At 54.2% G+C, this 20,844-nt stretch overlaps 1 protein-coding gene across 7 annotated transcripts in view; it reads right to left on the reverse strand.

The window, feature by feature from the left end:
• Positions 1-240: 240 nt before the first annotated feature.
• The window catches only part of USP20 (ubiquitin specific peptidase 20), a 43,269-nt gene continuing 22,665 nt past the window's right edge, over positions 241-20,844 (reverse strand). For 6 of the 7 annotated variants that reach the window (XM_038549064.1, XM_038549065.1, XM_038549067.1 and 3 more), the window contains 18 exons: positions 19,839-19,952; positions 18,133-18,211; positions 15,052-15,499; positions 14,534-14,674; positions 14,195-14,310; positions 13,732-13,904; positions 13,131-13,225; positions 7,760-7,793; positions 7,512-7,557; positions 6,431-6,611; positions 6,232-6,358; positions 5,567-5,736; positions 5,403-5,484; positions 4,276-4,384; positions 3,334-3,436; positions 2,071-2,142; positions 1,506-1,680; positions 241-447 (listed from right to left, as the gene is read on the reverse strand). In XM_038549064.1, coding sequence (XP_038404992.1) covers positions 1,520-1,680; positions 2,071-2,142; positions 3,334-3,436; positions 4,276-4,384; positions 5,403-5,484; positions 5,567-5,736; positions 6,232-6,358; positions 6,431-6,611; positions 7,512-7,557; positions 7,760-7,793; positions 13,131-13,225; positions 13,732-13,904; positions 14,195-14,310; positions 14,534-14,674; positions 15,052-15,499; positions 18,133-18,211; positions 19,839-19,952 — 2,251 coding nt within the window. In that variant the 3' untranslated portion in view covers positions 241-447; positions 1,506-1,519. The remainder of the gene's footprint in view (positions 448-1,505; positions 1,681-2,070; positions 2,143-3,333; positions 3,437-4,275; positions 4,385-5,402; positions 5,485-5,566; positions 5,737-6,231; positions 6,359-6,430; positions 6,612-7,511; positions 7,558-7,759; positions 7,794-13,130; positions 13,226-13,731; positions 13,905-14,194; positions 14,311-14,533; positions 14,675-15,051; positions 15,500-18,132; positions 18,212-19,838; positions 19,953-20,844) is intronic. The other variant, XM_038549071.1, reaches the window with a different exon arrangement.

Raw genomic sequence — 20,844 nt, forward strand, 5'->3', positions numbered from 1 at the left:
GGTTGGGCCCGGTTCCAGGAGAGGAAGGCCTGTGTTCGTGGCCCCTCTTCCTCGCCCACTCCTGCAGGATCCAGGGGCAGCCTGGTTTCCAAGCCCCGCCGAGCCCACGCCCGCGAGCCCACGCCCGCATGCCGTGGTCTGGAAGGCTGGTCACCCGGTGCGGCCCCCACCCCCACCCCATGCAGACCCCCCCTCCTCCCTCCAATAACAAAGCGAGCGTGGCACACAGACGACAGTGTGGGCCGAGGGGAACGCACAAGTCTTTATTAGGACAGTCTGACCATGGACAGGCCTCGCAGACATCGGCGAGTTTGCAACCTGGCGCGGAACCTCTGTCACCAGCGGGGGGCGACCTGCAGCCGGCAGCCGGCTGCAGCAGGAACTTTCAATAGACTGTAGCAAATGTCAAGGGATTTCCAGGGCGCTTGTTCTTGGACCACATGCTACCTTGGGGGGAGCGGGGAAGGAACCGGATAAGCTGCAGGGCGCTGCCAGGATCCCGGCCCCATCTGCTTCTAGAGCCTGAAGGCCACGGGGTGCGGGGACCTGGCTCCCATGCACTCTGGGCCTGACCAGGTGGGCAGCTCGCCCCAGTGGCTTCGTCCAGGGGCTTGGGGGCCACCGGAGACAAGACCCGGCCCCCTGTGCTCACCCCAGCGCAGCCTCACTGAGCATCCAGGGTGGGCTTCTGCAGCAGAGCCGCACCTCCCCAGGCTCCCCAGGACAGTGCGGGGAGAAAGGGGGAGTCCCCACCCTGGAAGCTGCATTCACAGCAAAGGACAGTGAAGCGGGGTATGCTTCTGTCCCATTGTCTGGTTCCCTGGTGGGGGCAGCACGGGCAGCCGGGGACACCGGGACCAGCTGCCTCCAGAAACCACCTCTACCGACAGACCCAGGCCCTCACCCTGGGTCCCCATCACAAATGAGCCCCGAGTTGTCAGTCTGAGGTGAAACGCCGAGAGCAGCCCAGGGTTCCGGAGCCTTCCTGTGATCCCCAGGATGGGGCCGAAGCGGGGGCTGGGGAGGAGTCGGCTCCAGCACTCCAGCACCCCAGCTCCCAGCATCTCCTGGAGCCCCTCCCGCCCTTTCATTTCTAGGCCACAGCCCCTGACTTGCAGCTCCAGGGACCAAAGCTGGGCCCCGATGACAGTAACAAGTGGACACAAAGGCCCCAGTTAAGGACCCAGGAAGTTAAGGAGCCCTGGTCGTGTGAAGAGCCTGAAGTAGATGTTTCCTGGTTGTGACATTATTCACTGGAACCCAAACAACTTTTCTGCCTCTTTACACATCTGGGTTTCCAAAGCGGCTGCCTCTCTTCCAGGCACAGATACACCCTCCACAGGGATGGGGGCAGAGGCAGGGGCCTGTGGGGACACCTGGGTCACTCAGCCCGGCGGGGCCCACAGGAGTGTTTTTCCAAACAGCCTCACAGAAGGTGTGTTGAGGGATGCGTTCTTCCAACGCACAGGGGCAGGAGAGGGTCTCTGCAAAGGGAAGGGACTTACAGACTGGCACCAAGTCACACGGCCCGGGTCTCGGCTTCAATTTTCTGCTCCCCGTGTAAGCTCTCTGGGTCCTGGAGCTGGGCCACACTCTGTCGGATGGCGACCTCCGGGCCACCACCATACAGGTTGTTCAGGTAGACCCAGGTCTCCTCTGAAATCTGCCCGTAGTCGGCTCCTGCAGGGCCCAAGAGGCCACCTGGTTGAGGCTGGGCCTGTGCTAACCTGCAGGCCCCCCCTCAGTGAAGTCAGGGTCCCTGGCAGTGGGGGGGCTCCTGGAGGTCCAGGCCCCAAAAGGGAGGGATGGCAACCTTGCACCTCCCCGCACAGCTGTTAAATAGCACTCTCAGGATGCTCCAGTGGGACATCCATCCTCTGAGGACCCGGGAAGGCACATCTCTGGCTGCTGCCGTTTCTGGGGTGTGGGGTTCACGCAAAGGACAGGCAGAGGCCGGCACAGGGTATGGGTATGAGCAGCGGGGTCCCTGGGCCTGTGACTGGCGGCCTGGAAGGACCGTGGGGAGCCTGGTGGGCCTGGGAGGTCAGGGCTGGCGCCGGCGAGACTCACCCTGCTTCAGCTGGATGTGGCCACTTCCTTTGACCTGAGCGATCCTGCTGTTGTCAATGGGCCCCGGGGGCTCTGGAACAGACGTGGCTCAGGCTTAGTGCCTCTGGGCCTCTGCAGCAGCAGGAAGAGACTCCAGCCCCCCACCACGGCCCTCTACCTCTCCACAGGTAAGAGACAGCCTCAAGGTGGGACCCCTACACTGTGACCCTGGAGGGGCTGTCCGGGGCCCAAGGGGTCTGTGTAACGTCCTTACAGGGACAGGAGCTTGGGCACCAGAGGCTCATCCACAGAAGTTGAAGAGCCAGAAGGGACTCGGAGTATCCCTGGAGCCTGCAAAGGGGATTTCTGGGACATGTGCACTAGTTTCAGACCCCTCACTGCTGATGGCAGTGGCCACTCGCTGAGCACCCTTCTCCAGACCTCATGTCATCCTCGACATCACATGACTCGAGAGCTGTTTCCAGAGGCAGGGGACAGGACTGCCCAGGGAAAAGCTGGCAGGAGGCCATGCCAGGGCCCGAGGGCAAGGCTGCGACACCACAGCCAGGCGTGACCGCCTCCACATACACTAGGGAGCCCTCGGGCACCCCTGTATGGGGCTGGATGGCAGCGAGGCCCCTCTCCTTGCCCTGAGGCCAGGCTAGGACTTAGGCCCTGAAGGGCAAATGTCCCCTGCAGAGCCTGCTGGCCCTGCCGACCCTGCATGTGGGGCTTGGGGGTGGTGAGGCAGCCGCTGGCAGGCCAGAGCTTGAGCTCCGTTCTTTCTTGCCGGATCTGCGGGAGGCTGCCTCCGCCTCTGTAAGGCCAGAGGTCAGAGGACACCATGTCCATGTGCTTTCCTAAGAGTCTGAAGCCGTCTGTCCACTTAAATCTTGATTTAGGTCAAGAGACCCCACAAAGGAAAGGGCCCAGCAGGTGGAAGGCAGCCCTGTCTGGTACCATGAGGGACAGTACGTGAGGGAAGGGGCAGAGCAAGACGGCTCCTATCCTACTGCAGCAAGAAGGCCTGGCCCTGGGGCATGGGGTATGGGGTGACCTGGCCCCGGGGCGTGGGAGGCGGCAAGGGGGTGGACAGGGCCCTGGGGCCAGAAGAACACCTGTGCTCTCTGCTCCTGTAGGAGGCAGACACTTGCCTGAAGGGTGGCACCTAAAACCTGCTGGGCAGCCACAGACCCAGGGCCCCCCACTCCCCCAGCACTCCCGGCAGATCTGAAGCCTGGTGGCTCTCTTGGAGGCGGTGTGCCAGACGCATGCTCCACTCACCATTGTCCTTGCCCTTGACAAAGGCCTCCCACTCCCGAAACCACTGCATGCTGATGCAGTAGATGACGCTGGGAGACTCCTCCGCCTGGAAGGCTTTGTTCAGCTGGGCGGCCACCAGGGGGAGCAGAAGGGAGGGTCAGCTCCAGGGCCCCAACACCCCTGCCCTCCCCCCTCCCCTCCTCCCTTAGAAAACACCGGATCCTCAAGGAGCTCCCAGACAAGCTCAAAGAAACCTCTCCCGTGGTCCCGCAGGTAACATGTTGGTGAATCTCTTGAACTGAGATTACAGGCAGGCATGGTTCCCTCCACTTAACAGGACACACTGATCTGCTCCCTCATTAACTATACTGACGCATCCTTTTCTCAGGGGCACAAAGCTCCACGTTTCCAACGGTCTTTTACCCACGCTCCACTACTGACTGAATGGCGGGTGGTCCCAGGTCACCCGGTTCTGAGCAGCCCCAGGCCCAGGCGGGGTCATGCTCAGGACCCCCCACCCACCCTGGCCTCACACACACCTACTTCCAGTGCAGAAGCCCCTTTCCTAAATGGGATCATCCTGGGTCCTGTTTTGCCACTTGCTTTTTTCACTTAATATACCTGCCCTGTTGGTTTGTAGAACCCCATGGTTCTCACTGGGGCGTGGTGGGGACACTAACTGTCCTATCACACACAGGACAGTCCCCACGATAAAGAATCCCCCAGCCCCAAACAGCAGCACTCTGCTCTTTCCACAGTGGCTTAATAGCACACCAAGCAGAGAGACCTCAGCCTCCTGAACCCGACCCTCCTGCCAGTAAAATCTGAAATGCCTGGTCACTGTTCTCCCACAAGACAGGCCCTGCAAAGAGAGCCTGACTGCACATGGCTCTTTGGCCCCCAAATCCCCATGTGTCCCCAACAGAGGCTGCAGGCATGACACCCTCCCGCACCCACACACACCTTAATGAAGGTGTCGATCTCGATCTGCCTGCGCTTAGCCAGTGCCTCGATCTCTACCTGGCAGATGGAGCACACGTACAGATGGTTCACAGCAGGGCCGCCCCCAAACCTGCACCCAGAGGGAGGGCAGGGAGAGAGAGGGAGAGAGAGACACAGCCCTTGAGGGGAGCGTTCCAGTAGGGGAGGCCTTAGAGCTGGCCAAGAACCTCCAGCCAGGTGGTGAGTTTCTCCTCCTTCTTTTCCTTCTCCTCCTCCTCCTCCTCCTTCTCCTCCTCCATGGCTCCTAGATGCTGCCACCCGCCCCCCGCCCCCCGGGCAGCTCTGGGTGCTCTGTGCACAGCCTGTTTGCCTTTCTGTCTTCCTCACTAGACTGGCAAGGGGACCTGCGTGCTGGTGTGCCCCAGCGTCCAGCACAGTGCCTGCCCCAGGGCAGCTGTGTCACAAATATTTGTTTAAAGGCCAAAGGACAGATGAGCATTCTCGTTTCCTCTCCGGGCTACTGGGCATGAGCTGCTGTGGCCAAGAGCCCACATTCACAGGGAGGCAGAAGGTTGTCTTGTCTGCAGATAGGAGGGTGGATGCTCATGGGATATGGGGACACAGCTCTCTGTGGGGCTCTGACCCGCACCCCCCCCCCCCCCCCCCCCCGCCAACTGACAACCAGGCTGAGTCTGCACCTGACCCGCCAGAGGAGGTGGCAAAGCCTGTCCTAGGAGGGGCCCTCCCAACCTGTCTGGCCACTCTCCCGGCATGATGCATCCTGTCTGCCCATCTGCAGAGCCACCTGGGCCTAGGCAGGTCCTCAACACGAGAGCCACATGCTTCTGGTCGTGAGGGACTTGAACCTTCTGGAAGACCCACGGCCACAGAGCCTGGGCCGCCCCGAGCCGGCACTCCCAGGACTAGCTGGAAGGGGAACTTGCTTGCTTTTGCTTGGGCCGGTCTCTCTCCCTCCCGACTGTGAGGATCCCAGGGACGCCCGCACGTGTCTCATTTGCTGCAGTCACATGCTGCTTTGCTGCCTGGGCGGGGGTGGGAGGGTGGGGACCATGGTGGCATTTGCTCCCCAGCTTCCCTCTCTACCCCACTGATGTCTGGCTAGGACAGGAGCCGGCACGACACCCTACCTGTTGTAGAGGTGCTCCCATACGTTCTGGGGCAGGATCACTACCAGGTCATCGATGTAGTGGTATTTGTGGGGCGGGATGCCTGTGGAGGGAGGCATAGGGATGGAGGGCTGGGGGGCTCGGCCGCCCGTCCCACACCCCAATCCCAGAGGAAGCGCCCTCACCTCCATGGGAGCAGAGGAAGGTGTGATTCGTGATGGGCCCTGGCTCAGCAAACGTGTTGAACTTGTTGAGCCATTCTCGAGACACGTAGAACCGCAGTAGGCTGGGCTCCCGCATGGCAGCCAGGGACACCACTTGCTGCCGCTCCCGCACAGCCTCCTCACTGCTCTTCCTGCAGCAGGGGATGGGACAGGGGTGGGGCACAGGTAGGCAGAGCAAGGGGTACGGCAGGGTAGAGCAGAGATGGGGCAAGGATGGGACAGGGGTGGGACAGGGGTGGGGCAGGAAAATCAGGAGCTGCTGTGTTCAGACTCTCTCCATGCTGGGGCACCAGCCACACCTGCCAGGGGCGTGTCTGGAGCCACCTATCACTGCCCTCCCCAACCCCTCAGCGACCCAGCAGCATCCCAGCAGCCTTGCCACCCCTGCCAGAGTTCTGGCCATATCACCTTCCAAAGGACCCCCACAGAAAGCCCAAACTCAACTTCCTGGGTTTCCCACTTTCCCCTCAGCCAGAAGATTCTTTCTTACAAACTGAAACCCTAACTGCCCAGGCCTAGGACCCTCCCAGGCACCACTTGCCTCCACGCACATCCAGGCCCCCAGGTCACCGGTCTGTTCCTTAGCCAGACCCAGCCCTACCACGACGGCCTGCCCAGGGTCCCACCTGTAGAAGAGAACGTAGGCCTCAGCGCTCTGCACCACCGTCTCGTGGACCTCAGTGACATACTGGTCGTCGAACTCATACCACTGCCCGTTGATCACATTTTGGCAGTAGGCGATGTAGTGGCCACCTGTGCCGGGAGAGGTAGGCTGGTCACAGATACCCTAGGGGGCGGGGATGAGGTAGGGGTGGCTGGACTCACTGCCTGCTGTGCCGTGGTGGCAGATGACTGACAGGAGATCGTAGGTGGTGATCTGTGACGTGCACTCCTTGGCAAGGAAGGGACGCAAGTCCAGTCCCTCGAGGGGGAAGGAGACATGGCTGCTGATTTTGAACGAATACATGACCTCATGCCGAAAACGCTTCAAGTGGATATACAGGATCTGGGGGAGGCGAGGGAGGTAGAGGTCATTCCAGGCAGGGCTGGCCAGGCCCTGTGGCCCCTGCTAACCAAGCAGGGTCTCAAGGCTGGACTCTGGGACCCCCACTGGCCCACTGTGGGACCCACCCAGATCTCATCAACCAGGTGAAAACAGGAAACTTAGCAGCTAGAGCCTTCCAGAGGCTGGGCCAGCTGAGGGGTCACCTCATGTCCCCTCACAGAGACGCACGTGATGGCAGGGCCACACTGACAGCACTGGCTGTAGAGACAGGCTGTCCCCGAGAGCTGCGCTGGTTGGTACAGGAAGCTGGCTGTCAGAACTCTGACAACCAGTTCTGTGGCACTGACTTTTAGACAGCTTTTTCCCACGGGCTTCCCAACCCTGCTCAGCACCACCCCCAGCACCTGCTGTCTTGGGCCAGTCTCCTTTGCTCCAGCCACACAGGCCTTCCTGGGTTTGGCCAAGCCCGTTCCTGCCTCAGAGCTTTGCCACTGGCTCCTTCCTCATTCTCCCCCCACGAGGCTGACACCAGTCCCTGGGGGCCCAGGGCTCATTCAGCCCCACTTCCACAGAAAGGTGTTCCCTGACAGGGACAGCATAGTGGCCACATCCCTCCCCACACACCTGCCTTCCTCCAAGTGGCACCCTCGGCCCACACCTGCCCCACACCTGCAGAGCATAGGAGGCACTGAGGGAGAGTCCTAAGCCACAAAGTGAAAGATGAAACCCTCCACCTGCCGGACCCTCCCCTCCCTGTAGGTCTCTCAGCCAAAGCAGTAGACTCCCCCCAGCCCTGGGCCTCTTCAGCTCAGGCTCCCTGAGGCAAAGGGGTTTCCCTCTGTCCTACACTCCACCACATGTCAGTGGCAGGCAGAGACAACGAGAGGCTGCTCTACTCACCTCGGGCAGCCGCAAGACCTTACAGTACTTCACCCCATTCCGCAGCCTGGCAGGGAAGAACGGGTGAGAAGTGGTGAGCATCCCATGTGGGGGCAACAGGGCCCAATGTTGGTCACCTTCCCAACATGGTCACCTCTGTGAGGTCAGGATCAAACTCTCTGGAGGAACCAGAGAAGTACACGGGACACAGATAGACAGTGGGGTCGGGACGGGAAGTTGGGGAGAACCCCCAGAACACACATACTTACTTTTTACACCGTTCACAGCTGTACATATTATCACCTAGGGCAGTAAATGCAGACAACAGTGAACGGTGACAGGAAATGGGAACAGAGGTGAACATAATGATTTATGCTTACGAAACATAACCCAATATGCTGCCTGCAAGAGACTCACTTCAGCTTTAAGGGCACAGAGGCTGAGAGATGGGGACAGAAGGAAACATTCCCTGCGGATGGAAACCAACAGAGCAGAGGTGGCTGTACTGATACCAAATAATAGAGACTTTCAGTCAAAATCTGTCACAAGAGACAGAGAGGGTCACTATATAGTGATAAAGGGGTAATTCAACAAGAGGAGGTAACCATTGTAAATATATGCATCCACCACCGCAGTGCCTAAATATTTAAAGCAAATATTAACACAATTGGAGGGAGAAATAGTAAGCACTACAATTAATAGTTGGGACTTTAATTCCCCACTTTCAACACCAGGCAGATCGTCCAGACAAAAAATGAATAAGGGAACCAGACTTGAATGAGTATAGACCAAATGGACCTAGCAGACATATACAGAACACTACATCTAACTGCACCAGAATGCACATTTTTTTTTTTGTTTGTTTTGTTTTGTTTTAAAGATTTTATTTATTTATTCATGAGAGACACACACAGAGAGAGAGGCAGAGACACAGGCAGAGGGAGAAGCAGGCTCCATGCAGGGAGCCCGACGTGGGACTCGATCCCAGGTCTCCAGGATCACACCCGGGGCTGAAGGCAGTGCTAAACCACTGAGCCACCAGAGCTGCCCCAGAATGCACATTTTCAAGTGCCCATGGAACATTCTTCAGAACAGCTCCAGGAGCTGGGTCACAAAACAAGCCTTAATGAATTTGGGAAGATGAATGTCATATTGAGTATCTTTTCCAACTACAGTGGTATAAAACCAGAAACCATTAACAGGAGGAAAACTTAAAAATTCACAAATAATACACGTCTCAACCACCAACAAGTCAAAGAAATCAAAAGGGAACTCAGGAAGTATCTCAAGACAAGCAAAAATGAAAACACAACATACTGGCACATATAGGATGCAGCAAAAGCAGTTCAAAGAGGGAATTTCATAGCAATAAATGCCTATATTAAGAAAAAAAGAAAGATCTCAAATGAACAACCTGATTTAGGAAATGAAAAATAAACTAAGCCCAAACTTGGCAGAAGGAAGGAAATAATAGAGATTGGAGCAGAAATAAATAAAACAGAGATGAGGAAAAGAACAGAAAAAAGGTCACTGAAACTAAGAATTGGTTTTCAGAAAAGAAAATTGAAAAAAACTTTAGCTAGATTAGCAAAATGACAGAGAGAGAGAGAGTGAAAGAGAGAGGGAGAGAGGACTCAAATAAATTATAAATGGAAGAGGACTCTTATGCCTTTTATGCCTGATGCCACAGAAACACAAAGGAGCATAAGAAGCACTTTGGCCAATTAACTGTACACCAACAAACTGGACAACCTAGCAGAAATGGATACATTCCTAGAAACATACAACTTAGCAAGACTGAATCATGAAAAAATAGAAAATCTGAATAGACCAATAATGAGTAAGGAAATTGAAGCAATAAAAAACAAAACAAGCAAACAAATAAAAAAAACCTCCCAACAAACAAAAGTCCAGGACCAGATGGTTTTGCTGGTGAATTCTACTAAACATTTAAAAAAGAACTGACACAAATCCTCAAACTCTTCCAGAAACTGAGTAGGGTGCACTTTCAAACTCATTATGAGGCCAGCAGTACCCTGATACCAAAGTGAGATAAGCACACTACAAGAAAACTATGAGCCAATATCCTGATGAATATAGATGGAAAAATTCTCAACAATATTCTAGCAAACCAAATCCAGCATCATATTAAAAGGATCACACAAAGGATGACTAAATGGAATTTAACCCTGGGAGGCAAGTATGGTCTATCATACACAAATCAGTACACATGATACTCTACATTCATAGAATAAAGGATAAAAATCATCTGATCCTCTCAACAGAAACAGAAAAGGCATTTGAGGGATGCCTGCGTGGCACTAACAAAAATAGCTGTGAGACTATAGAAAACATAGCCCAAGGTTCCTGGCTCAGAGCTCCTAAAGTCGTTATACTTTCCTAAGTGGTAAGAGTACTAGGAGCACCATTTGTTCTGATATTTGCTCTTTGACCCTGCTTCCTGACACAAAATTCCTAAGCCCCTCAGAATTCCCTAGGTGATGGCAGTTAACTTTTGGCAGTTAACTTTCATTCTAACAAGATGACCTGGGGGTGCCTGGGAGGTTCAGTGGGTTAAGCATCCAACTCTTGGTTTTGGCTCAGGTCATGATCTCATGGGTCGTGAGATTGAGCCCAGCATCGGGCTCCCTGCTCAGTGTGGAGGCTTTTGGGGATTCTTTCCCTCTTCCTCTGCCCCTCCCCTTGCTCACATGTGCACCCACTCTCTCTTTCCCTCTAAAATAAAGTTAATAAAATCCTAAAAAAAAAAAAATTAACACGATGACTCTGGATGGCTCTGGAATCAGAGCTAGTCACCAAAAAGACCAAACCATGATTAGAAATTTGAAATTTTCAGGGACACCAGGGTGGCTCAGCAGTTGAGCATCTACCTTCGGCTCAGGGCGTGATCCCAGAGTTCCAGGATCGAGTCCCCCATCAGGATCTTTGCATGGAGCCTGTTTCCCCTCTGCCTGTGTCTCTGCCTCTCTCTCTGTCATGAATATATAAATAAAATCTTTAAACAAAAAGTTTGGAATTTTCAGCCACATTCATGTTCTACACAGAGAGTTTATAACTGATCCTGCCTACATGAGGAAAAATCTCAATGGCAAGGGGTTTGGAGACCTTCCAAGTTGGTGAACATAATGGAGACAGGGAAAGTAGAGAGCTCAGAGAATGTGGAAGCTCTGTGCCCCTTCTCTATAGCTTGCCCTGTGCTTCTCTTCCATCTGGCTGTTCCTGAGTTACATCCTTTTACAATAAACCAGTAATCTAGTAAGTAACAGCTCTAGCAAATTACTCAAGCTCAAGGAGGAGGAGGACCTTCAATCTATAGCTGGTCAATCAGAAGCACAGGCGACAACCAGGACTTATGACTGGCCTCAAGTTGGGGAGGGGAAATCCTGTAGGACTGAGTCCTTAACCTGGGGGATCTGATGCTGTCTCCAGGTAGACAGTGTCACAATGGAGTTGAATTCTCAATACCCAGCTGGTGTCACGAAACTGCTTGGTATGGGAAACCACCACACATCTGGTGTCAGGAGTGTTGTAAGAGTGATAGGACAAAGACAGAGTTGTTCCTACACAATGACCAGACAAATGAGGAGATACCCTGCATTCATGGGTCAGAACAATAAATACTGTCAAAAAGTCCATATTACCCAAAGCCATCGATAGAGTCAATGGAATCCTATCAAAAGTCCAGTGATATTTTTCACAGAAATTAAAAAAAAAAAAACCTAAAATTCATATGGAACTACTAAAGATCCTAAATGGCCAAAACAATCTTGAGAAAGAACAAAGCTAGAGGCATCACAATTCCTAATTTCAGACTATAGTACAAAACTACGGTAATCAGAACAGTGTGGTACTGGTATGACAACAGACACAGACCAATGAACAGAATTGAAAGCCCAGAAATGAGGGTCCTTGAGTGGCTCAGTGGTTTAACGCCTGCCTTTGGCCCAGGGTGTGATCCTGGAGACCTGGGATCGAGTCCTGCATCAGGCTTCCTGCATGGAGCCTGCTTCTCCCTCTGCCTGTGTCTCTACCTCTCTCTCTCTGTGTCTCTCATGAATAAATAAATAAAATCTTTAAAAAAAAAAAAGAAAACAGGGAAAATGCTCTTTGACATTGGTCTTGGCAATGATTTTTCGGATAGGACACCAAAGCGTAGGCAACAAGAGCAAAAATAAACAAGCAGGACACCAAAGCGTAGGCAACAAGAGCAAAAATAAATCAAACTAAAAAGCTCTGCACAACAAAGGAAACAACTTACAAAATAAAGAAGCAACCTACAGAAATGGTGGGAAATATCCGGAAACCATATATCAGATAAGGGGTTAATATCCAGAATAAATAAGGAATTAATTCAAATCAATAGCCAAACCCTGCCCCCAGATAATCCATTCAAAAAGTGGCAGAGGACCTGAATAGACATTTTTCCAAAGAAGACAAACAAATGACCAACGGGTACATAAAAAAGATGCTCAACATCACTCATCATCAGGAGAAACTCAAATAAAAACCGTAATGAGATATTACCCCACATCTGTTAGAATACCTCTAATCAAAAAGAAATTTTTAAAAAGTGAGAGAACAGGTGCTGGCAAGGATGTGGAGAAGGGGATCTTGTGCATAACTGCTAGAATGGAAGTTGACATAGCCATCGTGGAACACAGCAGGGAGGTTCCTCAAAAAATTAAAAATAGGACCACCATACGATCCAGCAACCCCACTTCTGGGTATACATCCAAAGGAAATAAAATCAGTCTAGAAGAGACAGATGTAGACCCATGTTTGTTGCAGCATCATTCTCACAAAAGCCAAAAGGCAGATGCAACCCATGTGACCACTGAGAGTTGAACGGATAAGTAACACATGGTCTACCAGTGGAATACGACGCAGCTTTAAAAAGGAAGGAGATTCTGACACCTGCTACAACACGGATGAACCCAGAGGACATCACATTGAGTGAAACAGGCCACTCACAAAAAGACAAATACCACATGAGTTGACTTAGATGAGGTGCCTAAAGTGGTCAAGTTCTTAGAGACAGGAAGTAGGATGGTGGGCGCCAGGGGCCAGGGGAGGGAGAAAATAGAGAGGTGCTGTCACAGGGGTAGACAGTTTCCATTTTGTAGAATGAAACAGTTCTGGAGATTGATTGCACAACAATGTGAATACCATCAATGTTACTAAACTGTATCCTTAAAAATGATGAAGATGATAAATTTTAGGTTATGTGTGTTTTATCACAATTCATCTGATTTTTAAAAAGAGCTTTCCCAAAGGTTTGAAAGATGCCAAGCACTCAGAAAAATAGGAAAGGGACAGGAATGGGGAATTTCAAAATAGGAAATCAAAGAGTCAAAACACTTATGCAAACTGTCCAAGCTCATCAGTAACCAAGGAAATACAAAATGAAAGCACAGTTATCATTTCTGTCCACTAAATGGGTAAGCAAAAGAAAAACAGATGAAGCCCTAAGAGCTCCAGGTGGTGGGACTGGGCGGATATGCAGTCCCAAGCCCAGCAGGACATGGGGGCGGTGAGGGGGGCTGATACTAACAGTGAGTTCCAGAAACCAGCTGCATGCTCACCCAGCAATCCCCTACCCAGCCAGCACATACCACTTACCCTTCAGTTCATCAGCAACAAAGAAAGCAGCAAGGCAGTCTTCCAGTGTGACGACTGGCCCCCAAAACCAGCTGGGGGTACAGGATACCAAAAACCTAGGGAGACAGAAAGCAGGTGGCAGGGTACTGCCAGGGTCTGGGCGAGACAAAGACTTGGCCACTTTGGGCCCAGAGAGGCATCTCAGCCTGGTGGGTGGAATGGGCAGAGGTCTGGAGCCAAACACCTGGGCCCACCAGCCAGCAGCCCAGTGTCCTTGGGAGAGTGACATCACCTCTCCCTGAGCCTCATCTTCACATCTGTGAAGTGGCTCTGGTCGCACCGGCCCATCCTCTAGGCCGATGGGACTCCCCTGGCCATCTGCAGGCCTCGTGGCACACAGTGGGGGCTCCGGAAAGCTGCCCACCGCTCTCCCTGCCGGGCTAGGCCTGCTCTCCAGCTGCTGTCATCCTTTCTAGCTGCCGCCTGGTGACTCCCCTGACATTCCCTCCCTTCAGATAAGGCCCACCCAATCCAGGCCATCCCAGTGTGGCTGAGGAAGCTCCCGCCCCACTCAACCAACATCCGCACATCGTGTCTCCAACAGGCAGGAAGGCAGGCCTACCTCCGGATATATTCCATGATGAAGGCGAGCCAGCCCTGGGCGGCGTAGCTGTCCCCACAGGCACCCGGCTTGGCCGGCGCATTCTGGTAGATGGCCGAGTGGAGCCTAGCCAAGTCCTCCTTGCCAGGAATGGGCAGCGACAGGTCCTGGAATGTCTCCACCGTGGTGGACACCTGTGAGGTTAAAGGTCAGCCTGGGTTTCCACCTTCCAGGGTGCCGCCCTGCCCTTACCAAGCAGAGTCTGCAGCCCGAAGCCCAGCCACCAGATGGCAGGTAGAGGACAGAGGGTTGGCTCCCCAGCCCCTGGACATGGGAGCCAGGCCATCAGGGCCCTCCCCATCCAGAAAGGCAGGGGCCCCCTGGTGAAGAACCCATTCACCCACCCCAACCCATTCACCCACCCCCAACCTGGTCACCAGGGCCACTGAAGGCTGGTCTGGGCCTCTCTACTCCCAGGGCTCACCCGGTCACAGGTGAGACACTGCACGAGGCTGAGGATGGAGCCGTCGAAGATGTCAGAGATGACGCTACGGTAGCGCTGCTCCTTCCGCCTGCGGCTGCCTGCACTCAACACCTGGGCTGGGGGCACAGCACAGGACTAGGCCCAGCCCCACCAGCTAGTCTGGGGCAAGGAGTGGCACTGGGGTTTGCTTGGCGGGGACTTGGGGTCATGTCTGTGTCACATGGTGGGGTATGCAGCTCTCTCCCAGAGCCTGGAACACTGTCAGTTAAGATGGGGAGCCCCCACTCGCACCCCTGTGGATGCCCTGCTGACCCGCCCTCCCTGCCCCACCCTGCAAACCTTTCTTGAGCACGTACGATGGCCCCATCCTCACAGGGCTTGCCCGAGGAGGGCTGCTGGCCAGCTTGGTGTGGCCCTCGTGGTGATGTACGGGGCTGCAGGGACGGGAGGTGCTCCACATGTGGGCCTCGTTGTCTGGCTCTACGGGCAGACAGGAGACCATTGCTGGGCCTGGGGAGCCACTCCAGCTCCGTGGCCTGATCAGGAAGGGGACCTGCCAGCATCTACTGTGGCCCGAGGCCAGAGCCCACCAGGTGTCCTCTGCCTTTTGACCCCCGCCGCCCTGGTGCCCACCAAACCTGCAGGACACATGTCCTCGTGTCCAGTGGGGGCCACAGAGCAGGCTGAGCCACACCCCTCCTGAGTGAGTCTGCACACTACGTGGTCCTCGCCCCAGAGGGGCTCTGATGGGGGGCCCTACAGGGAGGGACAGGCCAGCGGGCCAGCACAAGTCGGTGCCTGGCACGTGGGACGTGCTGGACAAAGCGGGTGGGGATCCCCAAGCAGCTGTCTGGCACCTGGGGTCCGGCAGGGGCTGGGGGACTGCAGCGATGGTGGCTGGGCCTCCGATGGCTGGTCGTCAAGGGCAGCCATGGCCGTGTCCACGTCAGCGTCCTCGTCCACTTGCTCCGAGCTGGTGCGCTGCTGGCCCCAGGAGAACTTGCGGTCCTTCATGCGCTCCTTCTCCGAGATGGCGCGGCCCGCCTCGTCGGGGATCAGAAGCTCCGCCTCAGCCTGCGAGCCGCCCCCGCCGCGGCCCTGCCCGTCACCCTCGCCCCGGTCGCTGCTCGAGTCACAGGACAGGAACTCATCCTCTGATGGGCTCCGGTCGCCCTCCCGCTTCTCGTCTGTGTCACTCGAGTCTGAGTCCCGTGTTTCTACCAGCGCCGCGGCAGCCGCCACCACTGGCTCCTTGAGCTCCTCATGTAGCTGGTCCATCAGGCAGCACAGGAACTCCTGGGTGTCCTGGAAGCAGGGGCCGCGTCACCAGGGCTTCCCCGGCGCAGAGGAACCTGCCGCAAGCATCCCGCTGCTTCCTGCGGCCAAGGTCACCAGTGGATCCATCCTGCATGTGCAGATGCACTGGGTGGCCCTGACAGTGGCCTCCATGGCAGCTCTGTCCCAACCCCTGCTCTACTGAGGATGTTGCGGCCTCGAGAGGGTAAGTGACCCCTCCTCAGTCATGCAGCTGTGAAGTGGCAGGTCCAAGATCCCCACTGGGTCCGTGTGACTCCCCAGCTCATGCTAAGCACTTATAGCCCTGTTTCCACTCAGTGTGAAAGAGCGGAGGGGTTTGCATTCGGCCTCGGAGTCACCTTGCTGCCTACAGGAGGGGACCCTGGGAAGGATGAAGGTGACAGACCCATGTATATGTGACAGCTCAGGTAACTTTTGCAGGGGTGATGCCAGGCAGCAGGCCAGGGGCCTGCACCCTCCACCCCACCCTTCCTCCGGTCCTCCCTGCTCTCCCCACCCTTCTGCCAGTCCGTGGGCCCACTCCTTCCCTCACCATTGTGGCTTGTGTGGTATGGGGACAGGCTCTGGAGGCAGGATGGCACCCTTCCAGAGACATGAGCATGACCTATTGAAGCTGACCCTTCAGGCTGATTGGGCCTCGAATCACAGCAGTGGCACTTTTATTATGACCTCTGACTAAATCTCCACACCGAGCAGAAAGCCTGGGTGGCAAGGCTGCCCACACCTGTTCACGGAGCCCAGCCAAGAGGTGCATACACACAGGTGCTTCAGAAGGCCAGGAGCCAGTGGCGGCGGCTGGTCTCCAATGGCTGGGGTAACTGGTGCCATGCTGGGCCACTGGATTCAAGGCCCTGCCCCTCACGGTGCCCGGCATCAGCAGCAGTACCCCCTGCCCAACACCTGATCAACACCATGTTGGATCACGGAGTAGCTGCACCCAGCCAAGCCTCCCCAGCCTTCCATCAAGGGTATAAAGAGAAGGGCCTCGTTCTCTCAGTTTGGGTCAGGGAAAGGAGGGCTCTAGATGATTTTCCTCAGGCAAAATGTCCAACTCAAAGATCAGAAAAATTAATCACTAGCTTATCCTGCACTGGGGAGTTGGGGGGAGGGATTCATGGGTCCTGTGTCAGGGGCCCTGGAAGGTTTAAGAAATGGGCCATCGAGGGCAGCCCAGGTGGCTCAGCGGTTTAGCGCCACCTTCAGCCCAGGGCCTGAAACTGGGGACCTGGGATCGAGTCCCACGTCAGGCTCCCTGCATGGAGCCTGCTTCTCCCTCTGCCTGTTTCTCTGCCTCTCTCTCTCTCTCTGTGTGTCTCATGAATAAATAAAATCTTAAAAAAAAAAAAAAAAAAAAAGAAATGGGCCATCGAAATGTCATCTACTTTTCTTTCTGGTTCTTCCTTTTGATAATGGTACTGTGTTTGTTGCTAAAATCTCAAGCCCTGTGGAAACGTGACAGCATGCTCTGGTCATTAACAGAGGTCCACAGCTGCATCTACGTTTCAGACTCAGAAATATGTTCCCTGTGTTACATGTAAGAACCAGAGACAGGGATGCTTCTGGAGCCCGGTGAGTGTCAGGCAACAGCCTGCTCCATGGTGTCCTCATAGAGAGCCTGGGGAATGGCTCAGCTCGGCCTGTGTCCCACCCTGCTGCTCTGTGCTGTGTAACCTGAGCAAGCTGAAGAACCTCTCTGAGCTTCAGCTCCTTACCTATAACATGGGGGTGATGACAGGGCCCCCCTCAGGAAAGCTCTGCAAGGATAAACAGGGCTGTCCCTGTGTGGCAGGAAGTGACAACCTAATAAATGGGAGATGGTGAACTGTGATCATGGAGGACACGGTCACTTTCTAAAAAGGGTGGTGTTCGGGTAGTGCTAGCTTCTCAGTCAGGAGCCTGGTGTTCATCCAACTGAGGGTGTAGGGAGAGGAATGCCCAGCAACCCTCATCCTGGAAAGGGACGGCAGGCAGGGTAGTGGGGGCCAAGGGAGAGGATGGAAGGCATCCCTTGTCTGACCGCTGCTCTCTTCCTGGCCCCCACCTTCAGGCTGCAGGGACAGCCACCCAGACAGACCCAGCTCTACCAGCAAGCCTGCAGTGAAGCCCTAGGCCGTGTGGCATCTGACCCGGGGACCAGACCATCTGAACTATCAGCTCAGCCTGGGACCAGGGTAAACATGTGGCTGCATTCTGCTTCGTCTTGGTCCTGAGTTTATGCAATAGAAAGTATCACTGATTTCCAAAGGGTCCCCTAGATTTATAAAAACTTGTAATCAAACATCTTCCTTTAATAAAAGTGAAAGTCTGCCTGTGATTGGGGAATGAGAAAGCATGTGCCATTTTGCACGCAGTCAGACTCTGCAGCCAGCCTGCTGAGGGTCCAATCTCCCCTCCGCCATGTACCAGGCACGTGGCCAGGGCAAGTGACTCAGCCTCCATACCGTCAAGTAGAGAGAACACCCAGAGGCTACCGTGTCCTCACACACACGAACGGCTCAGGCAGTGTGAGGAGACCTGCCCTGTAATGCCGAGCTGCCCTGCTGTCTTCCATGCTGGTCTGGGCTTCAGAGTTGGCCCTGGTAATGGCCCTGGGTATCCCCTGCACAGCTCGGATGGCCTACCTGCTGAGCATAGCCTCGGAACATCGGGTTGACCAACTTGATCCCGTGAGACAGGCTGGTGGGAACCACATAGCTTGGGCTGTAGAAAGACCAGACCTGTTAGCGCAGGTGGCCCACTCGGAGCCACATGATCCCATGAGGGTTGGTAAGCAGATGGACCAGGGTGGCTGCATCAGACTCAGTGAAGTGTCTCCTGAAACTCTGGGACATCCTAACTCAGCCAGAAGTCCCTGCCAGCTCCCATATCCCCACAGTCAACAAGGAAAATGTCAAGTCACCGCTCAACCAGGCAAAGAACTCTTGACTGGCTCAGCATCATTTCCCCTTAGTCGAGGACAAGCCTACTTTAAAACTGGTTTCTTTCTGAAATACTTATGGTGTTTTTTTCTAATTTCAAAAGTAATACATGTTTATTATTGTAAAATCTAAAATTTCAGAAAAGCCCAATAAGGAAACATCACCACTAATAGCACCACCCAGAGATAAATACCATTCAGATTTCCAGATTTTGGGGCACCTGGATGGCTCAGTCGGCTGAGCGTCTGCCTTCGGCTCAGGTCACAATCCCAGAGTACTGGGATCAAGCCCCAAGTTGGGGTTCCTGCTCAGGGGGGAGTCTGATTCTCCCTCTCCCTCTGCCCCTCCTTCTCTCTCTTGTTCTGCTCTCTTTCTCCAATAAATAAATAAAATCTTAAAAAATAAAAAAGATTTCCAGATTTTTCCATATAAACAGACACAGGTAGAAAACAAACTTGGGGGGATCCCTGGGTGGCTCAGCGGTTTGACCCCTGCCTTTGGCCCGGGGTGTGATCTTAGAGACCCGGGATCAAGTCCCACATCGGGCTCCTAGCATGGAGCCTGCTTCTCCCTCTGCCTGTGTCTCTGCCTCTCTCTCTCTCTCTCTCTCTGTGTCTTTCATGAATTAATGAATAAATATAATCTTAAAAAAAAAAAAAAGAAAGAAAACAAACTTGGCTTCTAACAGAACTGGAATTATATTCCATCACACTGTTTTATCATCTGCTTTTACACATGGCATATTTATTTCTACGCTCTCATTTTAAGCTACTCCCAATTTTCCTGGAGAAACAGGTTTACTCCAAACTTCTAGTCTTTAAATTCAATTCATACTGGGATCCCTGGGTGGCGCAGCGGTTTAGCGCCTGCCTTTGGCCCAGGGTGCAACCCTGGAGACCCGGGATTGAATCGCACGTCGGGCTCCCGGTGCATGGAGCGTGTTTCTCCCTCTGCCTGTGTCTCTGCCTCTCTCTCTCTCTCTCTCTCTGTGACTATCATAAATAAATAAAAAACATTTAAAAAATAAATAAATAAATTCAATTCATACTGAACTAAGCCCCTGCCCCGTCAGCACCAGCCACCACTTGTGCGAGTCTCTCCCACATGCATGGTGGTGGCTGGGACTTGGGAGGAGTCACGGCGCATGTCTCTGGGCCTTGGTATCCATATCTGGGAAGTGGCCGCAAGCTCTAGGAAATGTCACATTCAAATTCTAGCTCCATCTTTCACATGCTGGATGACATTGAGCCAGACACATAAACCTCTCTGCACCTCAGTTCCCCCAATTTGTAAAGCAAGGTTGCCATGAGAATCACACATGTGAAGTGTGGCCAAGTACACAGCGAGGGGCCAAGAGAAAAATCCCCAGCCCCACGTACCTGCCCAAGGTCAGGGGCTCAGTCACTCACCGTCTCCTGTGCCAGACCTCAGAGACCAGCTTCTGGTAACTTTTGCACAGGGCTGGCTTCTTGTCTGTGCGCACCAAGCCTCCACACTCCAAGAAGAACTGGGTCAGTGGAGGGCTAAGGGCAAGGGAAAGAGCCGGCTCAGAAAAGGAGGGGCACGTAGCATTGGTGAGAAAGAACTGGGTAGAGAACCAAAAGCCTCTGGGGGGGAGGGGGATACTGCTGCCTCTGAGCAAGAAATGTCTGCAGATGACCTGTCATGGGGTGAAATGTGTCTCCCCAAATTCACATGTTGGAGACTTCAGAAGGTGACTGTATTTCGAGACAGGTCATTAGGTTCAAATGAGGTCCTCAGGGTGGGCCCCAGTCTGGTATGACTGGTGTCCTTACATGAGGAGGAGATGGGACATAAACATGCCCAGAGAGAAGATGGCATGAAGACACAAAGAGAAGGTCGCCATCTAGAAGTCAAGAGAGGCCACCCCGAGACACTAAACGGCCCCCTTCCCTCTCTCAGGACTGCCGAGTTGTCCACTTCAGGGCCCGTGGGGTCAGGGGATGGACGGCTGCTGCCCAGCCGTGACAGGATCCAGTACCTGCTCCTCCCACCAGCCCACTCTGTGGAAACCTTCCCCTACCTGAAGATGGGCAAACAGTAAGGGAGTTTAATCCTACCATGTGAAGACAACTACTCTGAAGATTTGAGGCTCATAGCCTTCCAGACTTTCCTAGGCACACATCCTCTCCCTCCTACACATATGCAGGTACTGAATCCTTACCAGGTGAGACGTCTGTGTACCAGGCATAGGAAATGCCCTGGCCTCGCGGAGCTAGCAGCCTATCCTAGAGAGAAACTAGGCATTTCTCCCCCAAATGGGACTGCGCCACACAAAGCTTCATGACCTCCTTCCTCCCCTCGCCATATTCTGACCCCCTCCAATTTAGTAAATACTGTCCTGCACTCACTGTAAAGCTGGCCTTTAAATGTGGACCATTGAGGGCAGCCCGG

Source organism: Canis lupus, chromosome 9 (genome assembly GCF_011100685.1).
Source record: "Canis lupus familiaris isolate Mischka breed German Shepherd chromosome 9, alternate assembly UU_Cfam_GSD_1.0, whole genome shotgun sequence".
Taxonomy (NCBI): Eukaryota; Metazoa; Chordata; class Mammalia; order Carnivora; family Canidae; genus Canis; species Canis lupus.